The sequence below is a fragment of the Accipiter gentilis genome, chromosome 4, assembly GCF_929443795.1.
Source record: "Accipiter gentilis chromosome 4, bAccGen1.1, whole genome shotgun sequence".
Classification (NCBI taxonomy): domain Eukaryota; kingdom Metazoa; phylum Chordata; class Aves; order Accipitriformes; family Accipitridae; genus Astur; species Astur gentilis.
In genome coordinates, this window is record NC_064883.1 from 33231787 (window position 1) to 33249352 (window position 17566).

General features: G+C 50.2%; 1 protein-coding gene across 1 annotated transcript; it reads right to left on the minus strand.

Moving 5' to 3' along the window:
- Positions 1-12726: 12726 nt before the first annotated feature.
- FZD8 (frizzled class receptor 8) lies at positions 12727-16090 on the minus strand. The gene has a single exon (XM_049798461.1). It carries the CDS (start codon positions 15890-15892, stop codon positions 13829-13831), a length of 2064 nt encoding a protein of 687 aa, XP_049654418.1. The 5' UTR covers positions 15893-16090; the 3' UTR covers positions 12727-13828.
- Between the last annotated feature and the right edge of the window lie 1476 nt (positions 16091-17566).

A 17566-nucleotide genomic window follows, 5' to 3' on the forward strand; every position in this document is an offset into this window, starting at 1 on the left:
ATTATTTTTTAAGAGAAACCAGAATAAGATACTTTTAGAGCCCCACTAAGCTTGTTAAGCAATGCCTTCCTTGTTCTGACAAATTAGACACCCACTTAGACACCCACTCCTTCTGCTCATTTCTCTAGAAGTCAGTGTGAGTGATTCTTACTTCTAACAGACCCTATACAGTGCAATTAGCTCCTTCTTTCTGGTACCTGCTTTTTTCCCAAAGCTCTGTGCGGTCCTTGAAGGCCTAGTGGAAGATATTCAAAGGTAAGCAGATGGACAACTCATGTACACATTGGCTAACAAATCCAAGGTTTTTTTCTGCTTCAACAAGCCTCTTTCTAAAGCATTTTTCTGAAACATAAACATGGAATACCTATAACACAGTTTAACAAAAGTGATGCATTGATAGACACCTGTTTGCACAGGTTCACCAGAGACTTTCATGTAAGTCTTGGTACACCATCTGGAAAAGATCCTGATCTTTGAATGACTGGAGAAAACTGCAGAATTTGCATTGCAGCCCCACTCCTGTCTCCTACCAGTCACTCAGACCTGATCCCACAGAGCACAAACTCAAATGAAATTCAAAAGATGACCATAAATTAAGGAATGATCTAAACACAGATATATTTTTTTTTTTGTAATGAAGATAGATAGATAGATAGATAGAGGTGGTAACAGTTATCCGCCTCATTACCTGGAGTTATGTGAAACACAGAGCTACTTCAATTTAGAAGAAATGCATCTCAATTTTCAGAGTCTACCGCATTAGACTCTGAAATGTGCAGATAAATAGGAAATAATTTCTCCAAATTACCTGTGTCTGAGAAACATATTTCATTACTTTTGGACAGAAATATTGACAATCCCTTAAAACAGCAGTCTCATGTTTCCTATTTAGTTAGCAATCTGTACTTCAGCAAAAAAACTTAAAATGGTACCAGTGTGGTTTAAACTTGGCAGCTGACATTTCACTTCTCCTCAGGACAGTACTTCTCACACAAAAAAGGATTTGATTAAAACATCCAAGCAGTTGATTTATTCTTACATGAAATTCCTAAAATATTCCTACAAAGCTCACTTCCAGAAACAATTTGGCTCAGCACACCTTACCTTTTGAGAAGTTTTGCTGGTATAACCCAAAGACCCTACAAATTAAAGATAAAGGCTTCAGCAAAACATGTAGGTTGTTCATTTCTCTTGAAATGCTTGTTGATACCAGTGGGTAATATTCTTGTTGCACAGGACCTGGGGTCCAGCCTACTAGAAGCTAGGCACCAGCTCAGTTTAAATATTGTCCCTGACTGCTTCTGACACCAAATTCTATAAATTTTTTGCCCTGATTTTGGAGTGTATGCACAGACATCATAAGAACAAGTCAGCTGGGGCACCAAAATACAACTTTTAGGACTTTCCAGTCCCTACAGAGCTGCCCACTGCATCCCTGCAGGCAGCCTGCAGGCCCCTACCAATACAGACTGTACACTTTAATCATGGAGTACTTCGTCTGTTGATTCACCAGAAACGAGTAGATTAGTTGAAATGAATCCTATGCTATAGAGTTACATTGAGAAACTGTTGCAAAGCTAAGGCCACTTTGCAGGGCAACCCTTTAGTAGGTAGATATGTAATACAATTGTATGCAGATCTCTGTGTCTGCAAAGTTAACTGTAGATAAACTTATTTGGACTGGGGAATCAGCAGGATCTTCCTTGGAACCAGACTATATGAAGAATGTCATGAGGATATGGATGTCTCAGTCAGACCTGACAGAAGACCTCACCGACCATCTCAGTGAGGACTGAGCTCCCTTGGTTGAGTCTTCCCTGCAATTTGGCACACCACCATGCAATGTGCATGTAAGCGTTTGCAGGAATTACTTTGTAAAGAGAAAGTGCTAGTGAGCATCAGCTTCTTCCAGTTTTGCCAGTGTCTTTATATTCTGTCTGCTTCAATACCAAGTGGGGTCTCATGGTGCAGCAAGCTGTAGTTTTTCCAGTACACCGGCTGTACCCCACATGGGGCTGCCCCAGATGCCAGCACGCATCCTAAAAAGCAGCAATGTACAGCCTCCACCACCCACCCTAGAGTACCACTTCCACCATTTTCAGGATCTTTGGCAAAGTGTGTTTCCAAAAACGAGGCAGAACTTGCTTACCAGACCACCTGCGTTGCTGTACTAGTTGTATCTGACCGTGTCAGCCTTTACTTTCCAGCCTACCAGCAGAAGCTAGCCAGTGCCATGCAGTTACTGAAGAGACAGGATCCTGGTATGAAAGATGACCCAGGAACAGCGAAAACGTAGTGATAAACATGGTCTGTAGCTGCATACGGTGCACTCCCTCTTGCTGTATTCCCCCTATTTGCCAGCCTTGAGCCCTTTCCCCCGCGCTGCGCTGGTGTGCCGGGACGAGGTGAGCATCATCCTCGAGGCGAGCAATGGAAGATGCATACAGGCCCTATCCACTTCCCGGCTCTTCCAGCCCCCTCTGGCTTTGTCAAAGGCCAGCCTGTCTGTACCCCGGCCTAGCACCCTGTATGCCCCAACTCGCAGCAAGTCCATTTTCCAGAAGGGATTTCAGCCCCTTGCTTCAGTGTGGCCTTGGCAGTAGCTCTTACACTGGCAATGTTTTCTGTCCATCCAGAGCCACCTCTTGGAGGCCTTCGCCTTTACCAGAGCTCCAGGTCGTTATTTTGGGGAAGGCAGTTCCCATTTGTACTTCCGGAGCTGGTAATTTGAAGCGAATGCCACCAGGAGGGGTGGTAGTGGTGACGATATGTGGTGTGGGTCACAGAAAACTGTGAGGAAAAGCTGCTCTGCTTGCAGCCATAGGCCTTCTGCAGACCTGGGGTTACTTAAGTTGACTTAATTGGCCAGGTTTATATCTGAGAGTAAAACCTTTGCAAAAGCTGCTTTAGACAGTCAATACAAACTGGAGCCAGCTTTACTGGCAGAAAACCTTACTGGAGACAGGCCTGCAAATACAAGCGTGTTTTTGAAAGCTCTTTTATATGGGTTTTTCCATTAGAATGAGTTTGCCTTGCTGTTAGGTCTGTCAGCTGTGTGAGTCCTTAGGCAGGCAGCTGTCAATCTTGCTTTGGAGACTGATCTTAAAGAACAGAGGGACCTTTGTCCTTCTTTTGAAGATTTATGTATTATTTAGGTCCAAACACTTGGTGGTGTTAGTCTGAAGAGGTCTACAGCTGGGAAGACTTTTAATTACTTGGACTATTTTTCTTTAAAAAAAATAATTGTGGTTCCCTGCCAGGTGCCAAGTTCCCTTAAACCCTAGTGCACACCAGGAGACAGAGCCCCATCTGTCAAACGCCCACTGATGGCCATGAGGAATGGAGAACTTGTGGGTGTTTTTCAGAAAGGGAGTCCTTCCTCTTGGCTGACAGTCCTGTGTGAGTACGGACGGGAAGCTTTACAGCCCACGGATCTGATGGGCATCCAAGTCTGGTCCCTGGCTCAAGCTGCACCTCCATTGCCTTTCTTCTCCCCTCTGCCATAAGATATTGATGAGTTGGGTTGGGCTCAAGCAGGGCTTTTAGGGAGGGTAGGGGCTGTTTCCACGCTAAGTGCCAGGGCTAGGACAGTTCTCAGACAATATCTGAAAATACCAGACATGGGTATAGGACCTCCATTCCTCGTAGTTCTTTGCTCTTTATCAGTACTTAACTAGCTTAGTTAATACAGATTGTGTTTCAGGGAACATTAGGTTGAAGCATGTTACTATTTTATTTGAACATATCTGCTGCTCTCTAGAGGAGCTGATGAAACTTGCATGGTTTAAGAATACATGGTCATGCACTTTAAGCTGTCCTAAAATCTGGATCAATGAAGAAAACTGAAGAAAGGAAGCAAACCAAAGTAAACAATAGCCTCCCTAAAACGTTGCCAGGAAATGAAGCAGCAGCAAAATAAATTTTAAAGTATAAAGTAAAGAACAGAGACATTAATATACTGCAAAGAGGTGGAAGAAAGGACTTCGGTATCATTACAGGTGAGGGGACTGCCAAAAAAAGGTAATACTAAAATAACACCTTTTCCATAAATTATGATTATACCAATCAAAGGCCTTGTCGAGAATAACCCCTCCCAAATCCTTAGCAGACAATGTGCAGAGTGCTTTTAAGGGGGTCAAAGAGGCCAGACCAGTAGCTAAGAAACAACCTCTCTATTGAACAATCGAAACTATAAATTGTACCAGCTTGTACAAAGACATGATAGAGCCCAGCGAAAAGTGTAAAACTTGAGGAGTCAGCAATTAAAGAATCCACCACTGAGAAAATACCGAAATCTTGCAACAGAGTTGGACTGATGATAAAAAGAATCACCAGATTCTCTTGGCAGGGTTCAGCTCAGGACTAAGTCACCTACATTTTGTCGCATAGCTGTGAGGTAGGTGCCCAGACTCCCACTACTCTCCAAGGAGACCTGGTCAAATCCAGATGTGGGCTCCAATCAGTTGTCCACAAAAGGTATTTCATGTCATTAGAGTCGCCAGAGGGTAACTGAGATATTCACCTGAGGCTTTCTGACGTGACAGAAAATTACAGGAGTCCCATGCTCTTTTGGAAAGGCAGGTAGAAACTGGATAGGAGTCTCCAGGACCACCTGCAGACTATGTCTGAGCAACTGAATTAAGGCTCACAAGTTTACTTTAGAGGGAATGAACTCACCTTCCAGGACCCACTATGTTACTAACACTCTATTGACCACAACAGGAGTTTATGTAATAGCTTACATTTAAAAAGAAACATATTTAAATACTTATCTGCATTTAGATGTCTTAGCCTTGAGCTGAACCTCAGCCTTCACCTAAACATGGCACTTGCAAAGGGGGAAAAAAAGAAGAAAGAAAGGATGGAAGTATGAAAATATCAAGAAATATAAAAGCAATGATCACAGCTGGAGTACTACTGTAGAGGATGTTACCTTTCACCAAATGTGATATTGTTTCTGCCCAACGAAAGAGACAGAGAAAGCAAAGTCAGGAGAATAGTATTGCTATTGACCTGGACGATCATATGATGTCGAACATTTTCACAGTAGAATCATTTAGAAAAAGAGCAGGAAAACCAAAACCACACTGGTCATACCTTTCATAGATTTCAAAAAGCCATCTTGCAAGTCACCACTGCAACACTCTGAATTCTTCTAAAATGCCAAAAGAAAAATTGACACTGAAGTCTGACTTTCACAAGTACAGTCAATATGGCCACGCAGCTGTAGACTGAGCTTTTTTAATTCTCTTGTATGCTATCGCTAAAGATTTACTTGAAAGAAGTGCATAAAAAGAAGTGCTGTAATGCCACAGGAATATGCTAGGAGATGTAAATACACAGCTGGACCAATGCTTCAACAGAAACAGAAAGATTGTCCAGTGTTGAGAGAGATATATGATCTCTTACTATCAGAAAACACAGCATATCAGAATCTGCCACCTCAGCCATTGCTTCAAAAGACAAGATATTTAGAGGTAGATGCATTGCTTTTTAGGAGACATTAAATAAACGTTTGTTCTGCCCAGTGTTTGTGACAACTGGCTGGACACGAAAACCAGCAGGAGCTTCTTAAAAGCAATTGTCTTACTTTTCTCAAAGACAGAATATAATATCACTTAATGTAAAATAACATAACCCTTTTCTTCCAGGAGACAGCCATTATCTATATAATACCTTATATTCAAAATCTTCCATAATTTTGTTGGGATGAAACCAGCAAAGGGTCTATAGAAGTTGCTCTATGAACATTCACTTTCAACTTCCACAGATTTCTCACTGTTGGCTTTTGTACCTTTCAGAAAATTCTACCCTGAATAATTCTACACAAAATAATTCTCCATTACCTTCTTTTAACACATGCAGAAATATATTTATTATTTTTTTTTAATTATTATTATTCTCATCTATCCTATTTTCCCAGCAGGAATTATGTTTGAAAGCACTGTAAATCCATGAGTTAAACCCTAATTCAGAAAAGTACTCTTGTTCAGGAAAACTTTTACGCATATTCTTACTTTAAGCATCTTATAAAATCTCACTGAAGTCAATAGGACTTTGGCATGCACTTAAATAGTCCTTGCCACCCTACACGCTTATGATCCACTTCTATTCAAGAAAGCAATCAAGCACAAGTTTCTGAATCAGGATCTAAAGGTATTCTGTGAAAACCATTTCTATTCCAAGCTCTAATAAATTAGGTTTTTTGTGATTTTGCTGGGTTTTTTTTTCATTAAGAATGTATAACGTGAATGTGCTTTGCTTCATTTTAAGCTGCAAAGGCCCATTTTATATACTGCTTGTTAAATCAGATTCTAATGATTCTTTCCCTCATGCAAATCTTTCCTCTCATTCATGGATTGTATTTAAATTCTGCTCAGCTTGCATTCATGATGCCTTGTCAGTGATTTGCATTGCTCTGATGCGTTTGCCCTGGTTGCACCCCTCACTCACTTTGGCTTGAGAACATAGAAGCCATAAATAAGTCTTTAGCTGCTAAAAACAACACACACAATTCTTGTACACTAATGAGCTAGAGGATGGCAGCAATGAAGCTCCTTGTGGGTCTCTGTGGTTTCCTGGTCTGACTATTCCTAATGCCCTGCTCCGTACCCTGGAAAACTGGGATTTTTCCAAATTGTTATAGCCAAAATATCACTTCCCTAGAGTTTTGCAAAAGAGTAACTTCAACTTAAAAATCACAATGGTAAATGCGTCTTCTGCCCAGCGGGTTTGGGGAAACCCGCTGAGTGACTGGTCTCCCCTCTCTGCATGCTGGGAGGCTGGAGCTCCAGGTGGCAGCAATGTACAGAACATGGGCTGCCCCAAAGCTGCAGGTTCTGTAGCTGGATGGGAAACATTTTCCCTTCTCTCCCCAAAAGTCAGATTTTATTTTATTCCCACCCTACACTTGGAACGAAAGCCAAAGCCAGTCATTTGTTTCATAAGCCAGATTGCTACATTTTCTGATGTACATTGAAAGAGGCCATTTAGATTTCAACCACTGAGAAATGATGAGGGTACAACGTCTAACATACATTTCGAATCAAGTCAGTTCATAGCATGAAGATTATTCTTTCTAACTTCAGAAGACGTGAAAATTGGGTATTCTAGTCGTAGGCTCATGTTCTGGAAAAAAAAAATCAAGTAGAAAAAGTAATCGAGACTAATTCTTTGTGAAAAACGTTAGGTATAATTTAGCAACGACGAATGTTTCGGGGAAAGCACATCTAGCTAACGCATTTAAACCATAGGTGAAAGCATCTAACGAGTCGCACATAAGGCAAAAATGAATGGAAAAGGACCATTTTCTTCCTGCAACATATTATAAAATCAGGTAGTATCCAAGAGAGAGAGAGTCCAGCTTTCTCCTTTATGATACATTGGGTAGGTACAGTAATTTGCCCACGTCTTTCGGACTAAAATTGGTCATTTGCCGGAAAGCTGTGTTTTGAAAAAGGCCGTCAGCGTTCTCTCTTTTCCTCCGCTGGTTGCAGCGGCGGCCTCCTCTGCCCGGCGGGCTGCAGCACTACGTTTCGTGGGAGCCCGACGGGCAGCGGGCAGGTCCCCCCGCGGGGCGCGCTGCCCTCCCAGCCCGCACGCCCACGGGGAAGGGGGCCATCGCCCACGCCGCGGCCTCCGCCGGGCCCCGCGGGGAGCGGGGAAGCCGAGGAAAAGGTGGCAAAGGTTAGCTGCGGAGCCCTGCGAGGGCAGGGACCGGTGGAAGGGCTGAAATTCCCGGTCTCCCCCAGGTGAGGGCACTGCCGGACGGCGAGCGCAGCGGCGTGCCCCCCTCCCGCCGCCACACCGGTTCCCACCGCAGATCCCGCGTTTGCCCGGGTTTCTTGCCCGATCCTACTCCAAAACGGTTGTAAGCCCGCCGTTCCATACCGGCCTGCTTTAGAGAATGGGAAGAATGAGTCATTTTTCTCCAGTCTTTTAAAAGCCGATTTAACTTCAGCCCTGCAGCGCACACAGCCCAGGTTTGGCTCGGTAAGCCTGACGGGATGGCCCCACGCTGGGCTGTTTCTTTTCACCTAAACTCCCTCAGATTTCTTCGAGTCTTCCCGATGAAGAGGATCACATCTCTCCCCCAGGCCCCGTGCAAGGGCTAGGGTACTTTGTAAGCTGTAAAGGCAGCAGTGGGATCGGTGTTTGAGAGCGCCGGCTTCGCTGGAAAACGGTGACAGATTTGGTGCTGTGCCTGGGAAACTGCGTACGCTCGGGGCGTAGGGGACTACGGCCTTTGGGGGGGGGGGGGGGTTGCTGGGGGGAAAATGGTGGGGAGGGCATAGGTGCGAGGATGTGCTTGTAAAATGGAGCATTATTGAAATAACAGAAGAGTCAGGAAATCCAGGTTCTTCCCCTAGACTTCAACTTAAGTTTCGTTAGACCGGGTATTATTACTGTAATTTTTGTCTCCCAAGAAGAAATTTGACTATTAATTCACTAGTGAATATAAAGTGTTTTGAGATCATAGATAAGAGACTTGTAGGAGTGAAAAAGTATTATCTCAGCCTTCAAAATGCTTGGTTCAGCATTTGACCTTAGGTACCAGTTTCTGAAGTGATTTGACTATCCTTAGTCACCTGAGATTGTGGCTCCACATTTTAATACCAGACACTAGTTATTTCCATACCACCATAGCATTTATGATGTGTGATCCTTTCTGCTGAACTAGTGAAATTCATATACCTGATTACAGTAATGATGAGCATTTAGAAAAGCTTACATAAATAGCACTGTCTGAACATTTCTAACTGAGTTCTCTTAAAGGCTGCCTAGAACTCATCACGACCACATGCGGGGAGTCTGCTCTGTTCAACATTTCTTCCTTGGACGATCATCCGTAAATCACTTTCTTTACTCTTCTTAGGCTCAACCAGTTGCTTTCAGGGAGACCTTCATTGCCCAGCCTTTTTAATTCTAGGAAGAGGTGTGCTGTCTTTTCCATACCATCCAGTTGTGGTGGGCAAGGCAAAAAGAGAGGGAACATGGCCAGGATGGGCAAGGGAGAGAGATTGTTCCTCACTTGCTTCCCTGTTGGGCCAGAAGCTGGGTGGAAGAAGTGTGTGCCTAGAGAAGCACAGGCCATGTGGCTCTGGAAACGGGGTGCAGGAGCAGGGCACGCTACAGGCAGGTTGTAACACGCACTTTGGAAACTAGTTGTGATTCTACAAGCTGGTTTGACTGGCCCACATTGAGCTTTCTTGCAGCATGATCTTGACTGTAGGTGAGGTTTCACTCCAGGAACATATTTTGTAATTTTTCAATGTTCATTATCACCAGTTCGCTTTTTGCCCGTACTATGTGCCCTGTCTATACCATATAAAATTCCACATCTTCATTGGTTAAGAAGGTTAACTTACTGGGCAGGCTAGGTTTGGCTTTTGCCCTGCATGTAGTGCTTGTGAAAGAAGTATGTTGAGCCCAGTCACTGGGATCAAACTGTGGTCTTACTTGTATTGAAGTTTTTATATAGACCTGGGATCCTCCCAGAGACTCTGGTATTTCTTTCTCAGCTACTGATTCCTTTTTAAATTTGGGCATTCCACTTTGGGTCCCAGTATTGGTTTCCTCTTGTGAAAAACTGTTGTGTTTTTTTTCCTACAAGCCACCTTCAGGTATCTAGCGAGGTGTCCGCCTGAGTGAATCTGGAAAGAACCTGGGCTCTGAAGCCAGGGTGAAGCATGCTGTGGGTAGTGTGTGCACAGAGATGCCTCCGTCTCCAGCTTTCCTACCCCACCTGGGAGACCTTTTAGTACTAGTCAAGCACATTTCAAGAACTCTTTAATGCGTGAGCACCCCAATACTTTGATTTTTAAATGTGGCGTAAGAAAGAAGGAAAAACGACTCCTTGTGTGCCAGTCTTAGTCTTCCTAGCCTTCGCAGAAAGCCTGGCCACATTCATATTATTTCAATATATAAGAATTTCCCAATTCCTCCCTGTCTGAAGTCCCTTCCCTTCCATGACTGATTCTCAAAGCTCCACGGAGGCTTCCCCTGCACAGGGAAAAGTTTGGAGCAGGTTGCAGGACACTTCCAGGTAGCTCCCAGGGACTCAGCAGCAGGGCCCGGGGAGGAGTGGTGTCCCTCCTGAGGCCCTACAGCACACCTGCACGGCCCTGACCCTTTTTTTTTTTTTTTTTTTTACAAACGCCCACTGGCAGCTGGGCCACCTCCTTCAGGGGCTGCAGGATTATTTGGTCATTACAGCAGGAGGAGAATAATCCATAGGATTTCCTTTTGACGCAGAAACATGTAAAGCAGGGAGGGGTCCTGGAAAGAAAAGGAACACTCTGAAGGTATGTTGCTTTGCTAGAGAAGAAAAATAATCCCGAACCGTGTTTCTCTGCTGGTTTAGTCACTCTCCTGAACAGAGAGCGGTTAGACCTTTCCGTGAGCTGCAGGAGGCTCCTAGCTGCCATTTATCCAGCTCTCCAAATGTTGCTATACAAGTTGTGCTATGGAGCCACATCTGTGATAATAAAGCTTTCCCTTAGCTCCCCAGAGCCAGTGTGGCTGCCGGGGTGCGTGGGTGCTGCCCCTGCCCACGGGTAAGCCTATGCCAGCAGGGATGCTGAGGGCACTCCTGCTCCACAGGCAAGGACTTGGGCCACAGGTCTGCTGGGACTATATTTAGTCATTCTCCAGCAAATTTAGGGAGAAGGCAGTTTATCATCAGACCTTGAAAGTTAACATGTAACTCCTACCACCTCACTGATATTTTTTGGATCTTCATAGCATATTTATCTTTAAAGTCTGATAAAAGGTATCATAATAATGTGAATTTCTGTGTAGCTGTGGATTTTTATTTCTAGTATACCTAAATGCCTTGCTGTTGTTTTTTTCTGATTTCTGTTTTTCCCCTTAGACACAAATTTCCTGTTGATTCACAAAAATCTGCTCTTGTAAATTAATTTCTCTAGCACCATTTCCCCAGGTCTGTGTTACTAGAGATTTGAATTTTGTCTCATTTTTATTTCTTTAGCCTTTGCATTATTACTCAGTCACTTCCAAAGCAGGCATCTTGTTAACCTAACTAGCTCCGAGACTGCTTTGCTGACTAAGTCCACCTGCAGCACCCCTTAGCTCATTCCAGGGTAGGTTAAGCCATAGGGCTACTTCCTATCTTTCACTAGAAATGCTTTTACCTCAGCACTAGCAACCTGTACCAGCAGCCTGCGAGCGACCTATCTGAACAAATTCTCACAGAATAGTTGTGGCTGTACCTCCCCTTGGTCTTCCTTGCTAGAATGTGCTGGAGGAGAGGGAACACAGATTTTTGTCTGAAGAAGTGATTGCGCTTCCATACGTGGGGCTTCCCCAGCACAAAGACCTCTGCCTTAGCCTCACTGACAGCAGGGCAAATTGCCACGTTGATTTGTATGTTTCAACAACAGTTTAAAAAATGCTTCCAGCAATACAGGGAAATACTGGGGCCTTCTCAATTTACAGGTATGGCAATATTCTGATCTTGGTCAACTGGTGTATAAAGAGGCACCATGCATAAATCCCAGTGGAACATCCTTTACATTTGAGAAGTTAAAATTATTTTTCCCTCCAAGGAGTTACAGATTGGCATTTTAAATTCCTCCTTTTCATGATCCCAGTAACTTTATGGAAGTAGAGGAGTCTATTAAGTTACGGGATCTTTGAAAGGGACACCAATAATCAAGTCAGTGCTCAATGGAACAAGGTTTTTCCCACAAATCATGACTGATATCTGGGTCATTAGTAGGGTAGCTGCCCATCTCTTATAATGATTGACAGGTTAATAAGGGACCTAGGGCTATCTTTTCACTGCTAGCACACAACCTAACCCATTGCTTTTAAATGATTGCTAATTTGACAGAATATAAGCAGAAGGCATATAAAAATATCTGGAATAATGTCTAATGCAGCTTTTACTCCTGGTATTCTGAGTGATCCCATTTTAGAAAACAGATTAGAATGTAGTTAATAGATTTTAGGTGGTTTTTTTAGACACTCAGTTTTTAAGGAAAATCTTGTAGTTGTTCTTTGGTTCAATTAGGAGCAAAAGAGAAGGGAGTTTTGTAATGCAATTGTCCCGTAAAGGAAAATGTTTTAAATTGGGGAGATTATGTGAGCAGACCACCTGTAGGGCATTCATAGCTCTTTTCTATAATGCTCCAAGCCGTGCCTTGCTGCCTGCAGTCTGGCTAACAATGCAGGGAAAAGCTGTTTAAAAGGCTGTTCTCCCTTTTCCCTCTGGTGTTCACTAACTGTTACAAGTCTTCCTCTTTTTTTTTTTTTTTTTTAAAAAAAAAAAAGTCCCAAGTCCCTTTAATTGAAGAACTTTAAGGCTCCATGGTGGCCAATTGGTCTGCAACAAGAGGAACCAGGCAGCAGGGAAAGAAACTTCAGACTATACATCACGTTTGGTGAAGAGAAAAGATCAAAGTTTTCCCAAACTCAAAAGAAACCAAGTTCCCTACAGATTAACCCTATTCATTTAGCTCCTCTTAAAGGAATGATGTTCTGAGCCACTGGGCAGACAGGTAAAAAGTTCAACAATTGCCAAAGCATTCTTCTGTTAATTCAACAGCCTTCTGCTCAAATAAATTAGCTTAGTCCTGACAGAAGAACAATACCTTTTCTGCTGAAAAAGGACCATATTTGATATACAAAAGTTAAGATGTTAGTTTAATCTGTTAAGAAGAGATTGATCTGACAAATCTCAACTCGCTGTTCCACCGTAGTACGTGATCTATGAATTTAAAACGTTAACCTTTTACACTTCAGCATGCATCCCTGGAAAGGCAGGTGCTTACAGAAGTGCAGACAACCGATATGAGAGGCGTGTGTGCACATTCCTAAAATAACACCCATTTTAAAAGGATACTTAACATGCCATGTGAGATGACTCTTTTGTAAAGGCTCAGTTTAAAGACACTGTCGTCTTTCAAAAAGCAGAGGAGAACTATGGTAAGGCACCGCCCCATTTTGGCAAACACTTTTTCAGAACAACTTGTTGAATGACTTGTTTTCCTTGTGTCTGCATATCTCACCACTTTAACAGAGGCAGCCGTCTATTACACAGTTAGCGACTGGAGCATGAATGCAGTTCATAGTTTACAGAACCACCTAAAGACACAGCAGCTGGAAAAACCAGGGCAGGAGTAGGGGGAAAGCTTGAAAAAGTCACTTATCAAAAGTCATTTTATTGACAAAATAGAATACTCATATTTGTTCTTACAGGGGTAGCCTCTAAACTTTTTTACAAAAAAAATTTACAGACTGTATAGCTTTGGATATATACATATTTTACACATCTGTACAAGGTAACAAATAATTATATAAATACATCCTTTAATGTAGGAAACCCGTATTTAGCTGGGGTGTATAATTAAGACATGTTTTGATTCAGTCTGTATTGTAAGGCATTTGCCTGGTCATCAAGATCCCAAAAACCTGCAGTCCCAGCACACTCCCACCTCAGGATTGGGGGGGGGGGGGGGGGGGGGGGGGGGAGAAAGACCCTCCCTCCCACGAGCGGGAGAGCTGCTATTAGTCCAGAGTGAATCAGAAGCCGCTGCGCCTCGCCCTCTGCAAGACACGGGTGAGCCTCTACCCTCCTCTGCCAGCAAAATAATAAGCTGGCTCCTTGAAGTACATGCTCCCTGCATATGAATGGAGGGGAAGGAGGAGGGGGCTGGAGCCTGGGGCCTCTGCCAGCTGCATTGTTCTATACAAGCTGTGGCTAATAAGGACCATTAGGGGTTCATTAATGGCACCAAACAGTGAGGGGGCATTTTAGGCAGGCCGGTGTCCCTCCTTCCCTAACCTTTGGCCTCTTTCCCCCTCCTCACACTTGAGAGAGGGGCATCTGCTTGGGGTAGGAGACAGAGCTGGCGGTGCCCGATCTCCACGTCAGGCCGGTGCTGACATCGCTGTAGAGGGAGCCGCCGCCTCCGGCGCCGAGTCCTCCCGCCGCGGCGATTGCCGCCTGCCCGCCTGCTCCCGCCCCCGTGCCCCCAGCCACGGCGGCACCTTTGCTGGCCCAGCAGCAGCGGGTGCAGAGGGCCCTCCAGGACTCGAGGGTCTTGCCGGACCAGACCCAGACACCGGAGGTGATGCCCACCACCAGGCACATGAAGTACTTGAGCATGAAGACGGCGTAGTCGGGGCGGCGGGCCTGATCGGGCTGCTGGTCGCGCAGGCAGGGGCAGTTGTGCGTGGCCTCCCAGCGGGGCCGGTTGTGCTGCTCGTAGAAGAGGCAGGCGACCACGCTGGCGGCCGGCACGGTGTAGAGCACGGTGAAGAGCCCCAGGCGTATCATCAGCTTCTCCAGCTTGTGGGTCTTGGTGGGGCCGCCCTGCTGCTTGATGACGCTGCGGATGCGGAAGAGCGAGACGAAGCCGGCGAGCAGGAACATGGAGCCGATGGCCAAGTAGATGAGCAGCGGCGCCAGCACGAAGCCCCGCAGGTTCTCCAGGCTCTGGTTGCCCACGTAGCAGATGCCGGCCACGGGGTCCCCGTCCACGGAGCTGAGGGCCAGCACGGCGATGGACTTGACGCTGGGCAGCAGCCAGGCGGCCAGGTGGAAGTACTGCGCGTAGCCGGCGATGGCCTCGTTGCCCCACTTCATGCCGGCGGCCAGGAACCAGGTGAGGGAGAGGATGACCCACCAGATGGAGCTGGCCATGCCGAAGAAGTAGACGAGCAGGAAGACCACGGTGCACAGCGCCGGGCCGGTGCTCTCGTACCGCACGTGCTCGGCCCCCGCCAGCTCGGGCTGCAGCTCGGCCGCGCCGCCCGCCGCGCCGCGCCCCCCCGCCGCCGCCGCCGCCCCCGCCGCCGCCCCGCCGCCGGCCCCCGCCGCCCCGGCCCCCGCGCCGCCCGCCCCCGCCCCGCCGCTGCACGCCACCTTCTCGTGGCCGGCCACCAGGCGCACCAGGTAGCCGAGGGAGACGAAGAGGTAGCAGGCGGCCAGGAAGATGATGGGGCGCTCGGGGTACTTGAAGCGCTCCATGTCGATGAGGAAGGTGGAGACGGTGGCGAAGGTGGAGAGGAAGCAGAGCACGGACCAGAGCCCGATCCAGAAGGCGGTGAAGGCGCGCTCGTCGGGGCTGAAGTAGGGGTTGTGGCAGGGCAGGGCGCAGTTGGCGATCTGCCCCGTCTTGACGCGGTTGTAGAGCGGGTGCCGCTCGCTGGACACCGACACCATGGGCGCCCGGCACTGGCAGCCCGGCTCGCAGGGCGGCGGCGGCCGCGGCTTGCGCGGGGCCTCGGCCGGCGGGGGGGCGGCGGCGGCGGGGGGGTGCGCCTTGGCGGGGCCGCCGCCGGGCCTGGCGCCGCGGAGCGGGGGCTTGGCGGGCGGCGGGGCGGCCGTGGTGAGGTCCGTGCGGTTGTAGTCCATGCAGAGCGTGTCCGGGCTGCCCTGCTCGGGGAGGCGGTCGCAGCGCATCCTGTCGGGCCAGGCGAAGCCGTACTGGCGCATGAGCGGGGCGCAGCCGGCCTTGGCCCGCTCGCAGACGCTGCGGCAGGGCGGCAGCGGCTTCTTGTAGTCCTCCAGGCAGATGGGGGTGTACATGCTGCAGAGGAAGAAGCGCAGGTCGCTGGAGCACTGGATCTCCACCAGCGGCCAGAACTGGTGCACCTCCAGCCCGGCCTCGTCCTGCGTGTCGTGGTTGAACTGGTTGGGCATGTAGGTGTAGTTGTAGCCGATGCCTTTGCAGAGGGGCACGGTGATCTCCTGGCACGACAGCTCCTTGGCCGAGGAGGAGGACGAGGACGACGACGACGACGACGACGACGACGAGGAGGAGGACGCGGCGGCGGCGGCCGAGGCGGCGGCGCAGCCGGCGCGCTGCAGCAGGGACAGGGCGGCGAGCAGCGAGGCGATTTCCAACAGGTAACTCCACTCCATGCTCGGCGGCGGGCGGCGGCCCCGGCCCCTCTCCCGTCCCGCTCAGCAGCCGCGGGGAGCGCGGCGCCGCAGCAGCCCCCCCGCCCCGGCTACCCCTCTGCGGGGCGGAGGGCGGCCCCCTCCGTGCACGGCCGCAGGTGAGAGGGCTGGCAGCCCCCGCGGGGCTCCGTCGCCCGGGAGGAGCGAGGCGGGGGGGGCCGGGGGGGGGCAAGCGGGAGGGGGAGCCGCCGGCCGGCCGGCCGGCCCCCGCGCGGCGCCGGAGGAGGCGGGGGTCCGCTCAAGGAAGGGCCCTCAGCCGCCGTCGCATCGCTCCTCGCGGGGCTGGCTGCGCGGGGCGGGGGGGTCGCCGCTTCTCTCGCCGCTGCTCCAGCGCCGGCCGGGCGCGGAGCGGCGGCGGCAGAGAAGTTTCGCCGTCAGCCCCCGCGCGGCGCGGTCAAGATGGCTGAGGCGTCCCGGGGACCGGGCGCTGCGCCCCCGCGGCGCCGGGCTCCCACCGCCCCGAGCGAGCGAGCGAGCGAGCGAGCGGTGGCGGGGCCGGTGCTGGGGCGGCCGGAGCGCCTCCTCCCGCCGCCCGGCTCTGCGGGCGGGCGACCGCCAGCCAGCCGGCCGGCCGGCCGGTCCTCGCTCTTCGCCGCCGAGCGGGGCGAACCGGCCGCCGGCGCCCCCGGCCGCGATCGCGCCACCTGAGCCGCGGGGCGAGCGCGGCAGCGCCTCCGCGCAACTTCTCGCTCTCCGGCCCCGGCAGCGCCACTCCGGCCGCCGCGCTCTCATGAATATTTATAGCGAGCGCCGCCGGGCCCCGCCTCCGTCGCCTCGGCCGCCTATCAGTCGTGGCCGGGCGGAGGGGCGGGGGGGCCGGCCCCGGCCCTCCTTAAGGTGGAGCCGGCGCCCCGAACCGCGGCGCTGCGGGCGCTGCTCGGTGCCCCTCAGCCGGCGGCGGGGGGACGTGGCGGTGGGGCATGTTTTTTAAAAAAAATTTTTTTTTTTCTTTTCTTTTCTTCCCCCTGCCCTGCGGTGTACGGGCGGCTGCTGTCCGTACGGAGCGGGGCGGCTCTGCGCGCGGGCACGCTCCCCGCCGGGTGCGTGGTGTGCCGCAGGGTGCTGCGTTCCCCTCGCGAGGGGTCCCGGCCAAGCCGGGCTCTCTGCGAGGAGCGGCAGCGGTTCGGTAGCCGCCCGGGCTCTCCTCGGGAGCGGCGTTCCGTCGCGCCTTCGGGGTGCGCGGGAGTCCTCACCCTGTGCCGCCCGGCGCACCGCCAACGCCGCTCGCCCCCTCGGCCTGCGCTGGCCGGTCTCGCCCCGGGGCGCGAAGGCCGCGCTCGGACCGGCCGCCGCGCGTCCTAGCGAAGGAGCTTGGGAGCGCGGCCAAGCCGGGGAGCCGGCGGCACCCAGCGGTGCCTCGGCCGGCGCCCGGCCTGGCCTTCCCGCGTCTCCGGCGTCGCCCGCCGCACAGCCGTCGGTACCCGCGCCTACAGCGCGCAGCCCGGCGCCGGCGGTTTCCTACGAGGGGCCGGGGCTACGGCTAAGCGGCGGCAGGAAGCCTAACGCCAGTAAGACCGGCAGTCCCCACGCGCGGGCAGACGCTTGCCGGCCAAGACGGGTCCGTCGGCGGGTTCAGACGGGCGGGCGTCCGCACCAAGCCGGGCGCCCACGCCGGGCAGCGGCCGGGCGGCTGAC